A 23,923-nucleotide genomic window follows, 5' to 3' on the forward strand; every position below is an offset into this window, starting at 1 on the left:
CGAAATGTGGCCAAAATGCTAGTTGTTTGCTGCTGCTATCATTTCAAAGTTTTCTCAATGGTCGCAACACTTGATTTTTCTATGAGTTCCTGTGCATGTATTCTTTCTGCACCCTGCTGATGTTTGACTTCATTGCGTTGACGGTGTTGTAAATCTCTTGTGATTTCGCAGAAATTCGTACGTGCTGGCTCGATTCTGCACGTGCGCTTTCAGCACTGTTCTGGTCCTCTGCGTAATTCAACCCTAACCTTTGTAATTTAACTTAGGATGGAATCCGCAGCACTGACCGATTGGCAACAAAGATCTGTGCTGGCAAAGCTAGTGAATGCTCTTGGTAGTGTCATTGCGGCTAACACTGATCTCATTTGTTATCTGTTGGCCGTTATGGCACATGCTAGTGGAGCAGGTAAAGTGCTGAATTTAGAGTTTGTAAGATTTTCTCAAGATTTTTAAGGTGCACTTGTTTTCTTTCAGGGCTCATTACTCTTCCTTTGCCGCTGATGGTGTTCTTATGGGGCACGTTGTCAAATCCACGACCGAGCAAATTTTTCTGGGTGGCGATGATTGCATACACAGAATTTGTGGTTGGTAGCTTTCTTCCCTGAATTCTTGGCCCATAGTAACCGTCCTCGTTGGTTGGTCGTTGGTTGGTTGAACGGTGCTGGCAGCGACTCGAGCTACAGTATGGGAGAGTGACAACTGAAATCACCGCGCCGCAAATGTACCGGTTTCGCGCAACAGTTGCTGTTTCTGATCTCGAAGGGAGCCGAAAGGAATGACAGGGTGAATTACAACAATTAGCGAAGTAATGGTGAGAAAGGAATAAAAAAGAATTGTTTCAAATTAACAACAAATAAGAGGTGGTCACAATAACATGGAAGACTCATGCACCTCTTTTCTTCTTGCTTTTTGTAGCTTTTCCCTACTTATTCCCTTTCAGTATCGTATAAATGGTATGATAATAATCGTTGTAGTTGCGCATGATTGGTATTTTTCGTAATTGGAATCATAGTTAAATCCCTAAATTTGTTTTTGAGAAAAGTTAATTATACACAACTATACAAAAAAGGGACAGGAAGTAAATCCCTATAAACTAAGATCTGAGAGGGGCTCTAAGAGCAAATAAAAGACAAAACTAAAGGAATGACTTTACTAAGACTACGCAGTCCTATTCATACACTGATATGCGAGAAAAACTGAAAAATGTATAAAGCAGAAAGGAAAAAGATCCTAATAGTTTTGTAGCTTAACGACATTTAAGAACCAGAAAAAAACTTCACAATATGCAAAATTCGAAACCTCAGGAAATAAAAAAGTCTAGAAAAGGCACAATATGGAGAAAAAAAGAAAACCTATTATGAAGAACAGAAACGAGTAGCTTGTTCGATTTACTGTTACGACTAAGAAATATAATTCCACACTAACCCAATAGTACACCATTTCGACGAGAGAGCATACGGTACGAGGAGGACAAAATAAAGGCTGTAAAGACACTTATTTGCGTTTCCGTGATTCAACATACGATTTCGAAGAATGTTCAGCCAGATTCCAGCCAGGCTGCGGTTTCCGTAGTCGAGCTGACTGGTGCGTAGCCACCTGCTTCGCACTCGATTAAGCACCCAACCTAGGGTTCTTTCTTCACTGCGCGGCCTAAGTTTGATTTAAGTCGTACTTAGTCCGCGATGGGTTTACCACGATCCTTGATTCCAATCAAAAAGGTGGTGAATATTCGTCACTACTATTGCATGTTTGCCAACAAGAGTTTGTAATGCAGAGGAATACCAATTTTCAAATGTTGTTAACTCTTTTTTCTCTTCAGATCGTGATCAAATTCATCTGCCAATTTACCATCTTTGAATTCAACAGCATATCTGCACAGTCAAAACAAGCGGCGGATCCGTTGACAGTGGAAAAAGTGGGTAACTTCTGAATTATTTTACCGTTTTCATTCATTTTTACAAAGTTCTTCTAGACTATATTACCATATGGTCATGGGTGGACAGCTCTTTTTTGTCTTTCTTCATATTGTTTCAATTGTGACATCTTTTCTTTCCGTTTTCCTTTCTAACTTCTCCATTTTCCGCTATCTAATTATTATCCTTTCCGGTTTATATTTTAACTGAATTACATTTAATTGATTACTTTTGAATTTAGGTCTTGGGTGTGCAAAGACAGAACAATTTCGCAGTTTATGATGTCCCATTGTTGTTTGCATTATTCTTCCATAGATACATGCTAAGAAAACTGGGACTATGGAAGGTAGCCTTTTTGATACGTTCAAAAATATTCTTCACTTTTTGTAAAACCTTTTGACGTTTACTTAGTAGAATTTTTCTGCAAAAAAAAATTGATAAATGCGGAATTTCATTTTCAGGATGCAAATCTAACCGTGACCTTCCAAAATGACAATGCCGCAAATGATTCTGAAGAGACCTACTTGGAGGCAAATACACTGTTTTTTTTAGTTTTCGAGCGGTTGTTATATTTAGCTTTCCAGTATAATTATGTCCAACTGATACTAACTGTTCATTGTGGATTAACCTCTGAAAAAGATGCATGCTTTTTTAAGGATGCAACCCAGCGCAGTAGAGGAGGTAAAGCAGTGAATGGAGAGGCTCAAAAATCCGCAGATCATCAGTTTGTAGAGTCGACGTCCAAAGGGTCATCGGACGGAACCAAAGATGGTAAGGATGAGTTGTTTTGATCGTATGAATTCCGCGCTTCCCAATAATGAAATTTTTAGAGGAGAAGCGGACCGCCTCAGGAAAAGATCCTGAAAAAACGCAACCTCCGGCGAATGTAGCAGAAAGAACGGACGCTGGTCAGGAATCGGCGGGGAACCCTATTATTCGATTTATTAATCAGCTTTTCAAACCGAAATTTAGATATATTAAGTGAGTTTGAATGTAGGTCTATAGAAATTGCAAAAGTGACCTTTTACCATTTTTAAAGGGATCTCTATCCGATCATGTTTGGTTTGGATGTTGTAGCATTTCTAATAATCGCATTCGGATACTCGGCCTTTGGGGAAGGCGGGTCAGGAAATGTGATTGGAGACATACAGGTAGGTTATGAATAGGATGGTTCGAGTGATGAGAGATGCCGTTTTATCAGATTCTTGGAAATTACTTTGTTTAGTCACTTGCTTCCGTTTTCTTCGAAAGATAATTATGTAAACGTCTTCTTTTGGAATCGTAGACATTTGTCATCCGTGTTTCCTTCTCTGCTTCAACGCTCGACACTTTGTTTCCCAAATCCTTTCTTGCTGCAATTTTTCAAAAGAAAGCGTCAATGTCTCAAAAATTTTTGTGCCTCCATACCTGTCAGATATATGTTGGGAATTACATATAGTTGTGTGGTATGTATAACTAGATATGACTTACCTACTTAAGCTTTCTATTGCGCCTAGCGTTCAACACCATCCAGGCTTTGACCGCTACTGACTGAACGAGCTAAAATTTGTTTCGCGCTCCAGCTTCTGCAACATTTCGAGCCGCTTATTTATTTCATTTTGGAGACACTCTTCTACAACTTATGCTTAGTAATTGCTTTACATCCAAACATTTGGAAGCAAGCGATTTTAGGCCAACGATCTAGTGGAAACATTCGCGGGCAACTGGTTAGATACCCATCTAACCTCATTCTTTTCGAGAACAGAATGAAGAAATTACCAACAAGTTGGGAAAACATGTCAGAAAAGGAGGACATTATTTAGAGAAATTGTGGAAATGCAGATGTTTCCTGTAAAATAAATTTTGTTTGAACAAAAGGCTCGCTTTTATATGATTGCCCCTAATATCTATATTAGCGAAGAAACAACGTTGAAAATTGTAAACAGTGGAATATCTAGGTGTGAGACGAGTGTTCTGATGACTGATTCCTTGAAGCTTTTCGACATGTCAACTTTGCAAATGATAAACAGCGATAAATAGAGGAAGATCATATGATAGTTCGAGTGTTGATTATGTGAATTTGCAGTCCAACCGCATTCCACTAACATTCGTCGTGATGTTGTTTGTGATGACACTATTGATAGTTATTGATCGCGGACTGTACCTTCGCAAATGGATCCCCGGAAAACTCGCATATCAACTGCTCATGATCGTTTTCCTTCATGTATGGATCTTCTTTGTGCTCCCTTCGCTTACGAGAAGGTAGGTTAAACTTTTCGCCAGGATTGTAAGGATGAGCTGTAAGGTTAACACCGCACAATTCCAAGTGGATGCTTATGGCACCAGCCATGCCCCTTTACCTATTCTACATCTAGACTTTGGCTTATTATTCTCACCGTCCTTATTCCTCGCCCGCTTATATAAGTAATTTATTCCAACAAATAAGCAAGCAAAAACTGGAGTCGAACCAGCCGAAGTTCATAAGACTCTTGCAAGTAAGGTTTTTAACCTACATGATGAGCTCAGACAGCGGACGCTGCACTATGAGGACAATGAAAAAATACAAGTGGTGGGAGTAGCGCACCCCGTAAGAAGCTTTTGCTGTGTCTGCACGATCGATCGATGGCTCGAAATCGTCTTAGTGCTAATCAAGCCTTTCATCAGTCCAGGGTCGGTAAATTGGTGTCAGATTTGCTGGACGGATAAAAACATTGGAGACGTCGGCTACCCCCACAAGTAACTGTACAGGCCATCACGCGTTCCAAAACCTCAAGCGGTTCTGAACTGAAATGGGGGCATTGGCACATCCCAAGCAGATTCATTAGCACCAGATACTTCATCTTTTATTCTTCATGAAAAGAAGTTTTTTTTATTAGGTCGTACGAAGACGGGCTGAATATCTGATGGGAATTTTAGCTACTGTAAGTATGACGTAGTCTTTGTTATGAACGAGGTAACGTCGGATGAGGCAGTGAACTGCAGAAAATTAGCACTAACAATCGCATCATGACAGCTTCTGGTGCAATTACGCAAGCAATTCGGCTCGAAGTGGTACAGGGACCCTCATTTAACTCGCTAGCCCCCATTGCTGGGATTCGCAGCGAGCGCAACTGCTTACGTGTTTTTATCACAAGTCAGATCGTTGTGACTTGACTGTGAACAGGGTTGACTTCCTCGTGGACTGACCAGTGACGAAAATGAACGATCGTGTGAAGTCCTGAATATTCAATATTTTTACAGGGCAGCGATGGAGAATACAGTGGCACAAGCATTCTATGTGATCAAATGCCTGTATCTTCTCGTCTCAGCTTGGCAAATCCGTAACGGCTATCCACAGTTGTGCATAGGAAACCTTCTTACGCATGCTTATGGCTTGGTCAATATGGTTTGCTTCAAGATGTGAGTTTACCTGCGTCTATTCTTGTCCTCCTTACATTTTATTGATTTTGTTGATTATGAAACGTTGCAGCTTCATGGCTGTACCGTTCCTTTTCGAACTGCGAACAGCAATCGATTGGACTTGGACCGACACTTCAATGCCCCTATTTGACTTCTTCAACATGGAGAATTTCTTCGCTGTTATTTACAATCTGAAATGCGCGCGAAATTTCGAACAAGTGAGTGGAATCGTCCCATTCGTTAAATATTCCATATTGGGTTCCATATTGCGCGATGTTTCTAGAGCTATCCAGTACCGAGAGGAATCCCAAAAGGAGCTATCGTAAAATATATGATGGGTCTGCCAATGATCCTTCTAATTGTGTTTTTGGTATGGTGCCCGCTATTAGCCTTCTCGCTGCTTAATAGAATTGGTGAGTTCTGGAACCATCGTGTGTTCGGCCGATGGATGTTTAGTTAACGATTTATAAATGTTTCCCAGGTGCTATCTCGATTCCCGATAAAGTGCGGTTGACTATACAGCTTGAAGGCTACCCGGTAATTACTCTAGTGCAACTATTCAATGGATTCGATTATTTATCTTATTGCATTTTACGAGCAACCTTGATAGATGGTTCATGTTCAATGTTGCAGCCGATCTACGAAGTAGAATCCCAAGGATCGGAACTACGACCAATGAGACCTGAAGAGCTGAAATATCTCACGGATACTATGAGCAGAAGGTGCAAGTAGTTTAGCTATGAGTTAAATTCCAAAACCTTCAATTTCTCACTCTCTCAGATACTTCCCGTTCCCGAACGGTACGGAATCCATGAAACGTTCGAGAGATAGTGTCTCTTTCATAAAGGAGTACAGCACGAATGATGTACTGGTGAGTAGTTATTTTATCCACATCTCTTTCTCACACCTTTTCGAACAGCCGTCTTACAAATAAAAACATATTCGTGTTAAGTTGATGAATGGTTTTTATGACTTTTCTTCTGGAAATTTCTAAAAGAAAAAGGTTTAGGTTGTTAATTTCCGTCCAGAATCGGAAGTCCCGTGGGGAATATCAGAGGAGTCAATGAGCGCACTTATGTGAGTGACTTCCTATTTTTTTTTTTTTTTTGAAAACTTTGATTTCTTTTGTTCTGTAAGAATGCAGCAGCATTTTGTGATTATGATGCTGCTGTTTTTTCAAAGTTTCATCCCTAGTTTATTAATTACTTTCGGAAGTTCGTTAAATTTAGTGGTTTCATCCCTAGTTTATTAATTACTTTTGGAAACTCGTTAAATTTAGTGAACAACTAAACGGCAACTCGTCTATCAGTTTCATTGTAACGGCGGAAATTTCCCGGCCTTATGACACGCAGAGGAAGGAGGTAACGAAACATTCAGCGCACTGGTCCCAAGAAATAGAAGCGAACACGGCGTTACGGAGGCAATGGATCAATATGTTACAAAATCCGGGAAGTGGACAAATGGTGCTTAATTTCTACAGCATTTCTTTACATACGTAGTTTTTCTTCCATACTTTTCTATCTTCTTCTATTCTTAATTCCTTAATTATCTTCTAGTTATAGTTTTCCAACGCGGAATTTTTTTGTGTAATGTAAGGTTTCAGGTATCAATGGCAGAAGCATTTCCGAGCTACTTGCTTGTGCCGAGTGAAGGTGCTGTGCTTGTTCCAACTCCGATAGTGGCGGCGATTGAACTGAATCAAGACAACTATCAAAGACCTGACAATGCTAGTGACAGGGATTGGTTCGACACATTACAATTGTCGTTAGTTAACTCGACAATGGGAGTAAGTTCTGCAGTTCTGATTTTCTTTTTGTGACCGTTTTGCTAATTTTTCTTTGCATTTCTACTACATTCTTTATAATTGCAGAATGTATGGGTCGTTCAAGCGCAACATCCTTCGCAGTTCACAAGCGTATACTTCAATGCATCAAAAATCACCTACGGTACGCATCGTGACCGTACGTATGTCCAGACGATCGCATTTGTGGACAAAGCGTTCCCATCATTCTTCGCAAAATATCTCCAAGGAGGGTGAGTATGCGAGACTTATCTCTTCAGACGGTGCTTATCTGTAGTCTCCTTTCTTCAGAGTTATTGCGATGTACGTGTCATTAGTAATTGTCGTGGGTCGATTGATTCGTGCTCTCTTCACCAATTCACCAACGGATGTGATGATCACCGAAATCCCGAACCCAGACTTCCTACTGAAGATATGTTTGGATATCTATCTTGTACGGGAGGCCAAAGACTTTTTCTTGGAACAGGTACGGTGTGATTTGTTCTTTTTTTCTGGTTCTTCTGTTCACCAATATTCTTCTCTGGTTTCACTTATTTTTGCGACTTTCAGAAGTGTTTCGTATACTTTTGTTGTTTCCTCTGTAATTATGTTCAGGAATGTTTTTTCGACTATTTTTTTTTTCGCTTCCTTTATTCCTTTTTCTTTTGTCTGATTTTCGGTTCATATAATACATCCTTTCTTCCGTTCATTTCTCTGCATTTGTCTTTCGATTGTTCCTCCTTATCCTGCATAGTGCTTCCAGATTCACCATTATTCCATTTGTTAAATATTTTCTATAATGTGCTTCCCATTTGAGTACCTGTTTCTTTGCAGGACCTATTTGCGAAGCTGATCTTCTTGTTCCGATCGCCGGCCACTTTAATACAATGGACGCGCCACAAGACGAAACGCGATTGATAATATGGTGGCGAATTTCCATCACCCATCATCTATTTGTCAAGTACTCATATCTGAGTTCGTACTTAGGAAATGACTTAAAGCCATATCATGACTTTGTTCTTTATACAACATTTTTTTCTAATACTTTTGCATTTCCAGTTGTTTAAGGGCAATTTTGTTCGTTTTTTTTTTCTTAAATAATCCCTCTTAAGTTATTTCCTCTTACGTTGCCGATGTTTTAGTAAACTGTATCGGTGTGTGTACGCTTGCCTTTTTCTGTTGAGTTCATTGTTGAATCTTTATATGATCTAACATCGAATTTTCTAACAACCTCTCTTTTGCGTTCTCTTTGACCGGGTATCGCTACAAGCGTTCAGTTTTAGCGCACCCACTCTCTTCGATCGCGGTGGGACATTCCACATAGCGATTGTTTCTTCTAACCGCGAACGTTGTTAAAAGCCGCTACTAAGGAGTTCCTTCGCAGTTCATTCCCCTCCCCCCTTTTATCGATTGATTTTTGTTTTAGTCCCGATAAACACTAATTAGCGCTTATTGGTTGCTGAGTTTCATTCGTGTTTTATCTTTTAACGATCAAACATTCTAGTAAATCTTCTGTGACTGTTAGGCCTTTCTTTGTATTGCTGTGCTATTGATTTTTCGGACCGAGACAGTTTTGTATAAATCACATCCAATGAACGTTAGAAACAGCTATGATATTTGGCTATTTGCCTATTGAAAGAAGGGGGATGGCGTTGCTAAAGGTTGAGGCTTTCCAGGGGTGATTAAAATGCCGTTGTTTCTTTTTTGTTTCGTTAGTTTACCATCCACAACGTGAGTGCGGTGACACCGCTGCAACTGCACGGACGATGGTTCAGACCCAGCTTACGTCAGCTAAGCGTTTCATCCCTTCACGATCGATAAACTGACCAACATCACATTCATCTGGCAGAATAAAGTAGCTCTGCAGTAGTTAACTCCATTCGGACTGCAGAGCTAACGATTATGCATATGCGTAGTACTACTACGTGCTCCGGTAGTCTTGAATATGATTTCGGGTAAAGTTCATCCTTAAAGCGTATTGTATTTGGCAGCAACTCTTCGGGAACGTCTAACAAATAACAGGGAATGACATGACTACCGTTCTGCCCGAACATACTCATCCCATTGATTTATTGATACTTTCTGACGCCCACTAGAACCTTATAGATACGATAACTACTTTGTTGGGCGGTTATAGCGTCTGATTGGATGAATAACTCTTCGATTTCACCCTTCCAAACTCTGAAGGAGGCGAACTCGTGGAAACGTCAGCCAGGAATAAAAGATTATAACTGTCAGCTGTCCGACCCAATATAATAAATGCTGAATCATAATCAGCAGCAGCGCTGAAAGTTCACCTGTGAATGCATGGTAGAATCGCTTCAGTTTTTGCTCGCATATTTTCCTCTTTTCTATCCAATATTAACACAAAATAGCAATACTTTATGTAGATGTTCTAGGGATTGCTGATACTTGTTCAAATGCCAGAGTTTGTACATGAGTCGTAGCAAACCAAGGATTTAAACTCACAATGAAGTACTATCAATTCGTAAGAGAATGTTCGATTCTACCTGATGTACGTACACAATTATAAAGAGGTCGAACAGAACTAAAAAACGTCAAAAAAGAAAAATAACCAGAACAATGCTCACACAGTCGAGTTAGAACGGACCGACCTACAGTGCCTCTGCGTAAGCGGTTGCCTTCGTGGCAGGACCCTCACCAACTGCAAAGGATTAAGCGGATTAGCTTCGCCCCATTTCGAGTGCGACCGCCCAGGCAGCTACAGCACAAGTGTGTTGTTTCATTACAGCTGAACTAGGGCGGTCAAGGCACTGTACATGAAAGAGGAGGAGCAGATCATTAATGTTGGAAAAATCCCCCCAAGCATCGTTTAGGAAAGGGAGCCAGTTAATGACACGTGAATAATGCAACACGACGAATATTATGATCAATACTGTAGCGATGACCGTCAGACCAACACCATGCACAATCGACTTGTGATTCCGAAAATTCGTGGAAGCGACAGAGTTTAGTCGCGAGACTAGTACTGCAGCGTCGTTTCTGCATGGCTACTAAAGATGTTCCTACTTTTACTATCAAATGTAGGTATTAGTTCATTCGTTTGCCCTCAGTGCACCCACGACATGTCGGTGTTCTCCTCTCAACTTGACTATGTTTGAGTCATAAATGACTAGGGTTGAGTCATAAATAACTTCCGTTTTGTTATTCCTACACTCCTCTAGGTGGCTGGAAACAATTAATTATGACGTGTTGAGCTCCTTTGGTAACTATCTCGTTCTTTGACGTGGATTTTGTTCCAATACTGACTTCAAAATATCGTCATCGAGGTCTTCGGGACCCCTTCGGTTCGACTTTCGAGGGCAATAAACAACTACAACTTAAGACTTTCCACCAAACATTGGGGAAACAGGGCGACCTCTTTGTTTTAGTATTAAAGAACATCTGGATGGGATGAAACATTCAAACGCAGCAGCCCCTCTCAGAACTCATCGCAGAAATTCCCATGAAAAAGCTCCTTTCTGCATAGCTGCCATTATTCCATCGTACGAACCCGAAATTGTGGCTCGCAGAACTTTGGGGACGTTTTGGATAAACGCTAATAGTCCAAAAATGAATAGAAAAGAAGAGTGCATAGCCGTGACCAACGAGCTGGCTCTGTATCAAGACCCTTGCGGGTTTTGATCTGCGGGGTCATATCCGGATCGCATCCTAATTAGTATTAGCGGAGCGGTTGCACCACGCGGATATCGCTAACATCACGGCAACGCGGCTAACGAGGTAGGCACAACGAATTAGGCTCTTTTGGTTTTTGTTTCCGCGTGTAATATCGTAGGGGTTGATGACTTGTTCTGGATGAGGTATTTGAGAGGATATATCACAAATGATCTGGCTGTCCAGGCTCTGACGAAGGCGGCGACGCCGAAACGTTAACCGTAATAAGGTTTATCAACAATCTTGGCTTTTGCTTCAATTTGACTATCGACAAGTTGCAATCTCTATGCCAAAATTCATGGAATTGCGAACTTTTGTTTTTCTGAGAAGAATTTTTTTTTGTGTTTTCTAAGCAGCATCCACCACCGCGCGTCATCCTCCGTTTGAAGCCCACATAATCTCTTACTCTTATCTCTTACTTGGTTGCCATGATTTCGCGGTACGGTGACCGAGTCCTGTAAACTAAGACAAACATTCGTGAAAAACACCCTCTTACTATCAACAAAAAATCCTTTCGAGAGAAAAAAATGGAAGGAAGAAACAGAAAGAAAAACCTTTTTTATTTTTGTAGCACATGATTACAAGTTGATCCGCCATTATATTACGTCGATTTTATTCTGCTCAAAGGCAGCATACCACAAAATTTACGATGTTGGGATCTCTTCTCGAAGAGATAGGACTAAGCATGTTATGCTCACTCGTGAACAATCATTCAACATTATAATTGACGCCTAAATAGGGGTGGATTACGATAGGACAGGGGCAGAACATTCGTGTGCGAAGTTGTCGAGCATGGTGTTTTTTTCCTAGTCTACACAACACACATTATAATGAAGGCACTAATAAGAACGGTTTAGTGGGAGAGGAGGTCGCCAGGATTAATTTTGTGACTGTGCGGAGGTCAAATTCATCGAGTAGAGGGATATCATAATTGACGCTTGTACGGTTACGGTGCAACGTAATCGATGGGGCTGATCTGGTGAGGGACTGCCGGGAATCAGTAAAAAGTGGTGAAGTAAGTTCATAAACGCCTGATTTACATGAGTGGTAGCCTCCGATTAGATCATTCTCGTCGAACAAAGTGGAGTTCCCTTGTTCTCGCAATGCACGTTACAATTGACGCCGAAGTACGTCTGCACAGCGGGGAAACAGAGTGCTCAAGATTCACTTCTGTCTCCTGCGTAGGGCAGTGCGTTTTTCCGCAGTCCGCATAGCATGCATTACGCCTGAATGCGAGTAGATTACAGTGGGACAACGGTGGTAGAATTCATCTGCCAAGTTACTCGAGCAGAATGTTTTTTCCTGGTCCACAGAGCACACATAGGTGGCGTCTAAATTACTAGTGGAAAGATCTCTATGTCAATGTCGTGATACGCTGCCTTAACTAAGTAGCGAAAGACCGTAAATATGCTATAAAAACGTTTGCAGATAACGTACGCTAGGATGCATCCAAACGTAAGCGTACTCCTTCCACAGAACATCCACAAAGAATTGTTGTGCCTTCCATTTTTCACTGTAAGCCGTTTAATGTCCAAAGTGCATGCTGTTTCTTAACAAAAATTTCATTTCTGTTCAGGAAAGAAATGAACTTCCAAGCCATCATTTGTTCTTTTATCACCGCAATCGGTACTGTTATGATCTGCATGACAACGAGAACGTGAGTTTCACGTGCGCCATTTTTAGAGTGTGATATTCATGATCTACACGATAACGAGTCAGTAAGCGTGCTCTAGTGTAGATGACGATGGTGAATTTAAAGGAACAGCGAAAACAGTAATTCTGGCGATTGGGATTGCGTTGACAGCAATCGGCGGACTTGGATACACCTTCACTGTCTACGAAGTGGTAAGGATTTCCTTGTCGAATGTTCTTGCATCATGGAGTTTGGCTTCGTTAATTCCTTCTTTGTGCACTTCCGATTATCCACGGGATTTTTATTACTGGGAACTGTATCTTTTCTTAAAATACCAAACGACATGGGAAGCACGAATTAAATGTGGTATTATTATTTCTCTAATTTTTCTCTGAACACCAATCTTCTGAAAATTCCTCTGTGGTTGTTTCTTTCTTTCTTGTTAAGTTCTTTTACACAGCACATGTAAAGTTACAACAAATCATACAGCTTAATTCCTGAGCCTCCACATCAAACGACTCAATTTTGTACTTTTGAACCTGTGATTTTCATCTGAGAGTTTTTGATTCCCTAATATAAACAAATTCTCCCTCAATATCGAAATTAAAAGAGCATTTCTCATTGGAGTTATGATAAGAGATGGAGGACACATCAGCCAGAAGATCGTGGTGCTTACCTAGCGGCGAAGAGGGAGGCTAAGAAAACAGTCTCCAAAGTGAAGTCCGACCGCTACAAGGGTGTATACGACATGCTTGATAGCAGAGAACGAGGGCGGGCAGTGTATCGTTTAGTCAGAGCGCGTCACTGATCAACGTTGGATATGGAGCACAGCAAGATCGTTAAAGGCATCACCCCACAAATCTGAGGTGGTACGGATTTCAGGTGGAGTATTCGTATACGGGATCGTAGATTATGGGGAGCGGGTGGTTCCGCCCATTTCTTCCTAATTCCCATAAAAAAAAGATGCGGCGCGTGCACAAGGCTGGCGCGTTCCAATCGAACTCGTTGTAGAAAATAGCGCGGAAATAGCGAGAACGCTCGAAGCTGTATCTTTCGGGCCGTTTTTTACGGCAATTAGGAAGAAATGGACGGAATCACCTTTCTCTGCATAATCTATCCCGTATACGAATACTCCACTTGAAATCCGTTCCACCTCTGATTCGTGGGATGATGCCTTTAAGCGAGTTGATGGTACCGTTCTGCATCGCTACCAATTACTGCAGTCGAATTCAGTGCTGCTCTCGCAAAAATGAAGTCGAAGAAGGCAACCGGTCCTGATGACCTATCTACTGATGTCTGGAAGCTGTTATGAGATCGAGGGTCCGTGTGGCTCGCAGCTCTATTTAGCAAGATTGTTGCAGAAGGAAGGACAGGCCTATACGACTGCGGTGCCATACGATGAAGGTTTTTGAGTGTGTCCTGGAAGCTCGTCTGAGGAAGATTGTCAGCGTTTTACTCAACCAGTGCAGCTTTGTGAAGGACTGCAGCACTGTAAATGCTATCCATGCTGTCCGTATCCCTTTGGAGAAACATCGAGAGAAGAACCGCGGTGTGCATCTTGCTTTTTGTGATCTCGAGAAGGCTTTCGACCGTGTTCCACATGAGCTGTTATGGATGTCCATGAGGTTGCACAGAGTACCAGAAGAATATGTGCGGTGGACGAAGCTGCTTTATGCGAACCCTGTCAGCGTTGTACGGTGTGCTGCTGGAACAAGCAGGCCATTCCCTGTACAAGTAGGGGTTCATCAGGATTCATCCCTCTCACCTCTGCTGTTCATACTGTGCATGGACACGATAACGAAGTTAATCCAGAAGCAGCATCCGTGGACCCTGCTTTTTGCCGACGATGTCGTGCTTGCGTCGGAGTCTCGAGATGATCTTCAACAACAAGTACAGTCTTGGAAGGATCTGCAGCAACATGGATTGCGCCTCAATGTATTACAATCTGAGTACATGGAGTGCGAACCAAGGGTAGAGGAAGGTTGAATCTGTGTCGATGACCCCGAATTAAACAAGGTGGACTGTTTCAAGAACCTTGGATCCAAAGTGGCTTTCACAGGCGACATTGATCAAGAAGGTCAAGTACGTGTTAGTGCGGAATGGAAGTGGAGAATGGCAACGGGTGCACTGTGCGACAAGAAAGTCTCTGCTTGACCGAAGTAGAAGATCTACAGGACATTTGTGTCTGCTGTTGCCCTTTACGGATGCGAGTGTTGGCCGACGACGACAGCCTTGGAAAGAGTGTTGCACGCTATGGAGATGCGGATGTTGAGGTGGACGATAGGTGTAACGCTAAAAAACAAAGTATCCGACGACACTGTACGCTCCATCTTCGGCGTCGTCCCGATAACTGAAAGGATGAAGGAGGCGCGACTCAGATGATTTGGTCACGTCTTGCGGCAAGGCGAAAATTCTGTTGCCAAAACCGCTCTGAAGCTCGACGTTTCAGGCGTGAGGCTGGTCGGACTGTGTGAAGCGGAATATGATAGCTGCGCGTTTGTGCACGGCTGATGCAATGGATCGAACTAAATGGAAGACAAGAAGCAGAAAGGCAGACCCTGCAACAACGCGAGACAAACGCTAGGAAGAAGAAGTTATGATAAGTGACGAGTATGATTTCAATTAAATTCGAATTTGTCGGTGGTTTTTTAAAGTGAAATTTCCATAGGGTTTTCCATTTCCATTGAGACTGTACAGCATCTAAGCTACCCAGCTGTCACTGTTCGGGCCTAATTAACTCACGTTTTGTCTTTCTACAACATCTTGAACATTTTAGAAAATTACTGCGATTGGATTATTTCTTATAACTCTCCAATTTCTTTTGTTAATTGCGGGAATATAAAATTCTCCGAGTTTTTCTCTTTTTTCTTCCTTTGGAAGAAACAAAACGCCATTTTCATTGCAACCACAAATGCGAGTGATGAGTCATTATTTTTCATCAGATTAAAAGAGGCCATGAGAAGCTTCTGAAACAAGAGAAACGAAAGCTTGAGAAACAGGTCCATCGCAGGAGGAAGGAAACTGCGGCAAAGGTAAGCGTCGGCTTCGACTATTGACTTGTTGATCGTTGGTAACCTCTTGGAAATTTGAGGAATTGGCCAGGAAAGAAACAGGGAGGATGGCAAGTGATGAAATTCTCATGGAAGCAGGCGAAATTTGGATCGAGAAAATTTGAAACTGTGGAAGTGTTGTTCTTTTTTTTTCACCACCTGTTAGTATATCCATTAATCAATACAAGTACAGATTTGCTGTTCTCTTTTTCACTGATTTCTTAGTTGGGTTTGTAATGTGTCCTTAAATATTCTGACTAAACAGTTTTCTCTTTTCAATATCGAGCAATTTTCTTGCGTTGACATCCTTCCTTCTACTTCAAATGTGCAGAAATTGATCGTGAATATATTGGCGGACGAATGTTGTGCTAATAAGTAGCAAAAATAAACCAGTGAGGCTTCCAAGAAATTCATGGGAACTTCTGGCACTTAGACGTCACGTGCTATTCAGTGCCGAAAAAGTTAATTGTCCAATTTTTTACCTTCGAATCTACGAAAGGTTGAAATGGTGGGATGGGACCGTTCTTAGTTGGTTATCTGCTTGGCTCCTTATATACTCCACATGTGCGAGGAAGTGTTCCGCTGTCCATTAGGAATCCCTTACCAATACCGTAATTCCCGGGAAGCAGTTGACCCGTTCAACTCAGTTTACACTGGCTTCATCTGTGCCTCAGTCGTGTCTCCACCACAATCACCACATGTCAAGGGGGCCAGTAACTCGCCCTTTCACCTCTCAATCGATGAAATGTCAATACACATTATATATATGCCATTCTTTGTTGTGCATGAATTTCAGGCGTATGAATATCTATTCTCTGTCCATTTGAAATTTGTGGCACCGTTGTTTCATTTGATTTCTTTTCTCATGCTTTGCATATTTTATTCATCCCCTAATTGTTCTCTTCCTGGAATAGAAGACAAAATGAAAAAGATGAAAGAAACACTTGCCAAGTAAGTGCTTCAACCAAATGTTTGATTTCCCATGGAATTCGAACGCTTTCCTTCTTTTCATTTTTTCTGCCACATCGTCGGATGGGAAAAAGAGTCCAGAAGTTAAAAAGATGTACATGAGTGTCAAATGTAGATTCTCGAGCAACATGTGTGACTCAGACGATCTTTTCTGTTAAAGTCAGCATACCACGAAACTGACTACATTGAGGTCTCTCCAAGAAGATATCGAGTAATGGTGTAGATTACGAAGATGAGAACGTTCACGTTCCATTCCCTCTAGTAGTTTTGAAAAATGGCGTGGGAGATTATCTTGCGGATTTTCCTACGAGACACCTTATTGCACGTTACCGCTGTAAATGCACCGCGTCTGCGAGCAAGGGGACAACAATCAATGCAAGAAAAGCCATGGGATATGCTACTGAAGGAACTGATTAATAGAAAAACGTGGCGGGTGTTGCAAGGTGCTTCCTAGTGAAATCCGTACAAGAGGGCTATTCCTCACGAAGTTTGTCGCGATTAGAGGGAGTCGAGCATGGACACGTTTATTACCGCAGTCTACATCCCTAGCCCTGCATTTTCCTGAAGAGATCCCAAAATTCGTGGTATACTGCCTTTAGACTGCCCACCGAGTTCAGAGCTGCGGCGGTTTGGTGGCACTGCGGTTTTGGTGGTTATAGAGCGCACTGTTGTGAGTAGTCAATAACGACCAAAACCCCAACGTCCCCGAACTCAGCGGGCAGCCTAAATGGGAGTGAGCATCAAGAATGTCGCTGAGGAACGCGCGTAGCTTCGCACAAAACCTATTTACAAACGGGCGGTACCGTATATTCATGCTTGTCCGCCCACTATGTCTAGATCGGGTGCGAACGTAATTGCCTGTGCAAGCATATCCACCAAAAATCCAAGAAAGACTCATGATTCACAAGATGCACAACATGCAACTGTCCAAATCGATCCGATGGCGAGATCCATGCAGAATACAAACATTGCGTCACCTTCCGCATACATCGCATGTAACACAAAAAGGGCTCAGGGAATCACTAGTCCCAGCAAAATACCGTTCTTAGACCTGTTGGCCACAGTGAATAAAATTATTATGAAGATCAGAATAACCTGAGCAGTTTCCACATGATTTGCCAATCCATGAACACCAAACCTCTTCCGCACCGGAGAGAGAGAGCATCATTCTAGAAGAACCGTGCGACGGAGCACTTTGCGTAACTACGCCCAACACACCAGCTGGGGCCATATTTTTTCTTGGGCTTGGGAGTATTGATGCTTTTCGGTGTAGTTATCTTCATTTTAAGGTGTTTCCTATCCCATTGATAGGCCGTGTTAATTCAGTATTGTTGTAATTCCACCTTGAATGCTTTGGTTTCATCCATTTTTACGTACTTTCTCTAAGAACGCCTTCGCATTTCTGTTTACGATGTCTTTACAGCTTGTTTTCGGTGTGCTTCGGTTACATTTTGTTTGCTTCTATCCCACAAATTCACCAGCAACACTACTTACGTGTTGAAATCTTATCGTGTTTCCGCTTTCTCTCTTTTTTGAAGTTAGCCAGCTTGTCCGTGCCGCATTTTCTCTTGTTTTTTTTTGTGAATTTTCCGGAAGAAAGTCTTGTTTCAACTGAAAAGAGCAAAATGTTTATGCTTGTCATCGTTTAGGAGGGATTCCATTCGTCAATGTTGACGACACGTCAGCGTCCAGAAACCCTTGCCTGGAGCCCGCCCGGAGTTGATTTCAAGGTTAGCTGCACTTTGGGTTTGAAGAAATTGTTTCCGCTGTGATTTTTCCATCGATATTTGTTGGAACATTCAAACATTCACTTTAAACTACGTTTTATCTCTTCATAACTGTATCTCTGAGAGGTGTATTTGGATCAAAACTACCTGAAGTTCGGTGCAGCTGCTGCATTCCAATCTATAATAGTTGGAACCCTCGGCATCACCTCTCACGAGCGGAGGAAGTGATAGTCCCATCTCGATTTTAACCGCTGGCTTGTACCGCACCACTTCGACGTGAAACGCTGTGCGGCCGATTACGCAACCGTGCAGAGCTTTCCGTTTTCACCCGTTTATATTAAACTCTGCTATGAGTGGGTAACTTTTAAAACTCAGTACATCATTTGGATTATGTTCAAGCACATCGAAGCTTAACTTTCCTGTATTTTTGACAATGCGGTCGACTGGAGCGCATTAACAACAATTGGATCAAGTTTGCACAATTAAAGACTTCCCACATCACCTTGACAAACGAATCTAGTTGACAGGGAGAGAAAAGGGACAGTAGGAGTGCTTTTACCCAAATAAGATCTTAGGATCTAAACCTCAGCTGCTTAGCCTCGAATTTCTTGGGTCCTAAAACCTTTGCTCAGGTCACAGTTTCCCGATCTAACTGCTTGAACCTGGCATTGTAACTTTACGCTGCACCGTCCACCGTTACTCCGCTCCATTTCGTAGCTCAGTGTTTTTTTTTTCTGCAAAATGTGCAGCTTTATATTTTTTGTTATGTGAATCAAGTCCAACTGTCTCTTGTAATAGATTTAGGACAACTTAGAAACATGTCTTTCTAGGGTACTGCATGAGTAGTTCTTTTCTGGCGTTAAATGTAATTTATGCATATGCTCCTAACATTTCCTTGCAACCAATCCCATAGTCTCTTTATTTATCTCGGTTTTTTTTTCTCATTCTTTGTCTTTAGGTAGCTGTTGTCTCAGATTATGCCCACTATTTTGATCCAAATGCCACCACTAATCAATCTCGTCTCGAATTATTCACAATTGATGAAATTTTCCGAAAGCCGTCAGCGAATTGTGCTTCGCAGCACTGTGTGCCATGTCAATATAGGTGAAGAAACTAAAATTTTTGGCTTGAAGTGGTTCCTTTCAAGGATTTTGTTTTTGAAGATTCAATGAACTTTCGTGGGCACCTTTGAAATCTGAAACTCATCCATCCGGCTTGATTTTTGGAGGAACTGAAAACGGCACAGTGGTTTTCTTTGATGCTCACAAATTTGTTTCCAGTAAGTATGCTTGCAGTTGTTTCACTGGACTTTATTTTTCATTATTGTTCTGAGGTGTACGTTGCAATTCCAGGCAAATCTCTCTCTGTGGTGTCCTCCAGGCGGGACCACCAGGGTCATGTGCTATCAGTAGATCATTCTGCTGATAACAGATGGGCTATTTCTGTAGGCGGAGCAGCACAACTGCTGCTTTGGGATCTCACCAATTTAGCGACGCCTTTTTCCCCCGGAACTTCAAATTTCACAGATCAGGTGGCGAGGATTCTTGGAAAATTAAGATTTTACTTTCTTATTTATAAAACTTCGCAGGACTCTTCACGAGAAATTGTAGGTTTTAGAAAGTTGATTTTTCCCTGGTGCTCGGGGTCTCTCTGAGTTTCTTCGGTCTGCAAAACGACATCCACTGGATTAAATACTTAACAGTTGTACTATTGTAGGTGAAAAAAGTGCGATGGAATCGATCTATGGACAACATACTCATTTCCTTATCATCACATCGTGCAAGCCTATGGGATATGCGAAGACCGGGAGGACCAATTCTGGAGTTTGCTGAGGTGAATGTTTTTTTTGCAATCGTTTCGTGAACGAAACATGTCTTTTGTCAAAGGTTGACAAGTTTTGCAGTATTGTAATCGAAGCTATGATTAATTGTTAGTAGCAGCAGGGAGGTAACCGTTGTTGGCTCACAATATAGCTCCTTAAAAAATGCCGAGAATTTCTGCTAGTCATTTTTGCATTTTTATTGTGTATCGATGATTTCGGTCAAAATTTCATCTCTCTCAAGTGTACTTACAAATCGCCATTTCTGTCACTGGCGATCACAAAAACTCCTAGAAAAGTTCAGAATTTACTTAATTCATTGTTTCACTTTCAATTTAGCTAGTTATCTGTTTCAGATTGGAAGCGGATGTGATTGGGCGGATATTTGCTGGAAGCCGATCGATTCCTCCACAGTCATTCTCTGCAATCAAATGGCAGCAGCACCAGGCATCCAAAAATGGGACCTACGATATCCTACGGGTCCAGTGAACGAGTTTCATATACATGATCGAGGTGTTACGGCAATGGATTGGTGCGTTACCATTCTGTCTTGTTTTGTTGCGCCTCTGCCTTTTCTGTTTCCGTACTGGAGAGGCATGGCTCGACAATGGGTGCGAGACAAGAGGTACCCGTGAAAACCGGCTGACCGCTCCTGTCCTCCCTTCAGCACCGCGCTCCTCCGCGTAATTACGACCGCTCCACCAGCTATACATTCTCCACGACCGCCTGAGATCACCTACACCCCGCCCACCTATTGCTCTCTGATCAACGCCGCGCGCGACGTTCGCGCCGCGACGAAGCGGTAGATAGTGCGAGTTTTGGAGAGGGAGTGAAGAACGAATTGCCGCAGCGAATTCTGATGTACGGATATAGTAAACTAAGCGCATATTATTGGGAATAAAAGAGAAGAAGTAGATCCTTCTATCCAATGTAACTTTACATAAGTAAAAATTATCTCAAAAAGATGCTCTAGGGAAAAGAATAACATGCATATACTTCCACACATCTCATAATTTAACACATTTCATGCCCTATGTCTTCGATATAAACTAGCAGTGCATAAGTATTTGTTTGTCACGATGCCATTCAGCGAATTTGTGTTTAGCTTCAACTGCAGCAGCTATAATAACAGTAAATTTATGCGCTTATTACTTTGTATACATTCTTTAAACTCCTTTCTACACTTTACCTTTTCAAAATTTTACATAGATATAATGTTTATATACAGCACATGCCAAATATTTCAATACATGCTTGTACGTTTTATACAGTTTTATATAATAGAAATTTGAAATTGTATGGTTCTTCAAACTTCTTTCAACAGCGTTTTATCGCTTCATTTCTATCTATTCTCTGTATAAAATCGATATGACAGGTTAGGTATATTAGTGGCGAACAGAGACCTTTGTATCTTCGAGATATACCTTTAGGTACAGTGTATGTCTGTGAGGCATTATTCGCGCCTCGTTGATCCTTCGACGTCAATTTTATCCAGCTAGATGAGCAAAAAGAAATCCTTAGAAAGCGAAGAAAAAAGTAAAGATGATAGCATAACACCGATCAGTGGGACATTTTTTGAAACATCTCTTGCATTCCCAGAGATGAATGAGTGTTTCCCACCTAACAAGTCGAGACAGGATAATTTCATTTTCACTCGCATTTCTAAATGGCATACTTATACAAATCTATTTCATTCTTTCCTTCTATTATATTAACATGCAAGCACACTTTATGTACACCTTCGAACAACATCTAATATCATGTTCTTTCCTTTCCATTCGATTTTAAAAGCGCATCATAAGAGCTGTAGGCGCGGCGACAAAAAATCGTCGTAAGAGCGGTAGACGTGGCGAAATGGGAGGGGAGGGAGGCGTGGGCGGGGCATCTTGAAGACGTAGCACAAGAGGAGCAGTCAGGCTACTGTAGCGATTATGACGGTATCAGGAGACGCGCGGTGCAATTAACGACGCTCATTAGCCTCCTGGATACGCGGCGGCACATCATACGGGTACCTCTTGACCGTTCCCCCTCGACAATGGGCGATGACAACAAGAAAAAATGTTTCTGTAAGCATTTTGATTCTTGTTTCGAAAGTGTAGGATAGGATTTCGAGTACAATAAAACAGACGCTGTCTACTGTGCTCCTCCTCAAACACTATATTTATTATCTGTTCCACTCATTATTATTTTAGTATTGGCTTGACGCATTAGAGGGAAACTGATTCACCTCTAGCTCACCAGATATGTTTTATTCGTAAGCGCAAGCTATAATGGGGTCCTATATTTAGTTAAGTTAGAACCTCACACATGTAGTTCCTTCATATAAAATAGTCGTTTATTCTCATATTTAGTCTCATTCATTTCCTTCCAGTTTTATTTTCGTGTTTTTTTTCCACTTCTTTGGAAACTTCCGAAACACCATAGCCGTTTTGATCCGTAAGAGACTTCCCACTCGGTAAACTACGGAATATTGTTCTATGTTTTGTTCACTTTTTGATATCTTGTGAGGTGCTTACACAATTTTGGCGAACATGCGACACTAACCGGTCAGTTTGGAGACCGGTAACCACGCAACAGAACTGCCACAACTAATTTTCTATAGATATTCTACTCATTTTTTGTATAGATACCGAGGATGTGGGCATTTTTCTTCAGATTAGGAGGCTATAAGATTGCAAGAAATATAGACAAGAAAACATACTTTCTTATTTCTCATTTGTTATGGTCGATTAAGAAATTCACATAATCAAACTTACATAATTAGATGTCAAAAGTTTTCTCAGAATTTTTTTTTCTCAGAATGTTGATTATCATCTATTAAGGATGTCATCTATATTCATGAAATCAAAGATTCAAAACCGTGTCTTATTCTTTGAAATCTAGGACATTGCTTTCGTTTTAGCATCTTCCGAACTAGTAGCGTTCATATGCCTCATCGCAGACTGAATCTATCTGGGATTTGCTTATTAATATCTTGCGCAATTGGAAGAGAATTTTTTCTTGAAATGTTTATTTGTTCCATTCTGATAGTAACCATTCCTGTAACTTTGCGTTTTTCTCTGTAATGCAGGCTCTAGGTCCTGTATTTTATTTCAGAATACTATAATAACAGAATATTTCAGAAAGATTGAAACTCTGAAAAAAAGGACTTTTAATAGATCATAATTGTTTATTATAAAAATTGCATCCAATAAAGGTATCTATTCGCAGAAATGTCCTAAAAAATTCGTATGCAGTTTGTTAACGGACAAGTTTTTGGGTTGGCGGTACAGAGGCGAACAGTTCTGCAATATTTCTCCGAAAAGGATTTTGGCTGTCCCTGTCTTGTGCTGGGAATGTAGGTAATGTAAGCTGTTCAAACAAAGGAATTGACTAGGTTGAGGCTTATCCAAGAGATGATTGTGATCACCTGTAAATACAAGTAATAATCTAGTTGAAAGAAGTCAGAGAAGTAGAAAAAAGTTATTTCCTAAAGATTTATCAGGACAAAAAAGTGTTATCTGGCTCTTCGCTATTTCGTTTCAGGCACGATTTTCACGTGGTACGGAACCCACAGCGAAAGCGTAGAGTTTTTCTGTAAATTCCGGAACCCAGAATGGTTCCGCTCATCTTTCCCTAATCGTTGTAAAAAAAGAACGGCGTGGGAACCGCTTTAGTTTGTACGACGCACATTAGAACGCACCTTTATGCACATGTTTCGGTCCATTCAGCAGCCTGTTCATTTTTTTCACTTGAATAGGGTTGTGAGGAGAATCATTGATCTTCGACCGCATACATTTGGATGCCACGCATGCACAAAGGTGACGCATTGCAACTTGTCTAAATCTCGTCGTAAATCGTCGCTGTTTTTTGGGACGATTAGGGAAAGGTGAGTGGAACCACGCTGAATGCCGCAATCCACTACCCGAACTCTACGCTTTCGCTGTGGGTTCCGCACCACGTCAAAATTGGGATGGGATGCCTTTAACTGAAAAGGAAA

The 23,923-nt window shown here is 41.4% G+C and overlaps 3 protein-coding genes across 6 annotated transcripts in view; all 3 read left to right on the forward strand.

Moving 5' to 3' along the window:
- RB195_001816 (uncharacterized protein) overlaps positions 1-7,989 on the forward strand; it is a gene marked incomplete at both ends in the record, with an annotated part of 52,401 nt that extends 44,412 nt beyond the window's left edge. For both annotated transcript variants that reach the window (XM_064198771.1, XM_064198770.1), the window contains 21 exons: positions 267-406; positions 475-584; positions 1,820-1,915; positions 2,155-2,259; positions 2,375-2,443; positions 2,570-2,684; positions 2,744-2,894; positions 2,953-3,064; positions 3,979-4,154; positions 5,133-5,291; positions 5,362-5,509; positions 5,575-5,704; positions 5,773-5,828; positions 5,925-6,013; positions 6,072-6,162; positions 6,301-6,368; positions 6,571-6,754; positions 6,895-7,077; positions 7,162-7,325; positions 7,384-7,558; positions 7,906-7,989. In XM_064198771.1, coding sequence (XP_064054651.1) covers positions 267-406; positions 475-584; positions 1,820-1,915; positions 2,155-2,259; positions 2,375-2,443; positions 2,570-2,684; positions 2,744-2,894; positions 2,953-3,064; positions 3,979-4,154; positions 5,133-5,291; positions 5,362-5,509; positions 5,575-5,704; positions 5,773-5,828; positions 5,925-6,013; positions 6,072-6,162; positions 6,301-6,368; positions 6,571-6,754; positions 6,895-7,077; positions 7,162-7,325; positions 7,384-7,558; positions 7,906-7,989 — 2,605 coding nt within the window. The remainder of the gene's footprint in view (positions 1-266; positions 407-474; positions 585-1,819; positions 1,916-2,154; positions 2,260-2,374; positions 2,444-2,569; positions 2,685-2,743; positions 2,895-2,952; positions 3,065-3,978; positions 4,155-5,132; positions 5,292-5,361; positions 5,510-5,574; positions 5,705-5,772; positions 5,829-5,924; positions 6,014-6,071; positions 6,163-6,300; positions 6,369-6,570; positions 6,755-6,894; positions 7,078-7,161; positions 7,326-7,383; positions 7,559-7,905) is intronic.
- A 3,860-nt stretch (positions 7,990-11,849) lies between these two features.
- Positions 11,850-15,554, forward strand: RB195_001818 (uncharacterized protein; the record flags this gene model as incomplete). 2 transcript variants are annotated; one of them, XM_064198774.1, is made up of 6 exons in its annotated part: positions 11,850-11,935; positions 12,223-12,261; positions 12,323-12,403; positions 12,480-12,591; positions 15,322-15,411; positions 15,471-15,554. In XM_064198774.1, 6 exons carry the CDS (start codon positions 11,850-11,852, stop codon positions 15,552-15,554), a joined length of 492 nt encoding a protein of 163 aa, XP_064054654.1. The 2 variants fall into 2 exon arrangements, with proteins under 2 accessions (XP_064054654.1, XP_064054655.1); XM_064198773.1 differs by lacking the exons at positions 11,850-11,935; positions 12,223-12,261 and having other exon boundaries at positions 12,330-12,403.
- A 2,511-nt stretch (positions 15,555-18,065) lies between these two features.
- On the forward strand, positions 18,066-23,289 carry RB195_001819 (uncharacterized protein; the record flags this gene model as incomplete). Of its 2 annotated transcripts, XM_064198775.1 has the most annotated exons (7): positions 18,066-18,128; positions 19,084-19,229; positions 19,289-19,404; positions 19,478-19,656; positions 19,842-19,958; positions 20,301-20,476; positions 23,181-23,289. In XM_064198775.1, 7 exons carry the CDS (start codon positions 18,066-18,068, stop codon positions 23,287-23,289), a joined length of 906 nt encoding a protein of 301 aa, XP_064054656.1. The 2 variants fall into 2 exon arrangements, with proteins under 2 accessions (XP_064054656.1, XP_064054657.1); XM_064198776.1 differs by lacking the exon at positions 23,181-23,289 and having other exon boundaries at positions 20,301-20,579.
- Between the last annotated feature and the right edge of the window lie 634 nt (positions 23,290-23,923).

Source organism: Necator americanus, chromosome IV (genome assembly GCF_031761385.1).
Source record: "Necator americanus strain Aroian chromosome IV, whole genome shotgun sequence".
In the NCBI taxonomy this organism is placed as follows: Eukaryota; Metazoa; Nematoda; class Chromadorea; order Rhabditida; family Ancylostomatidae; genus Necator; species Necator americanus.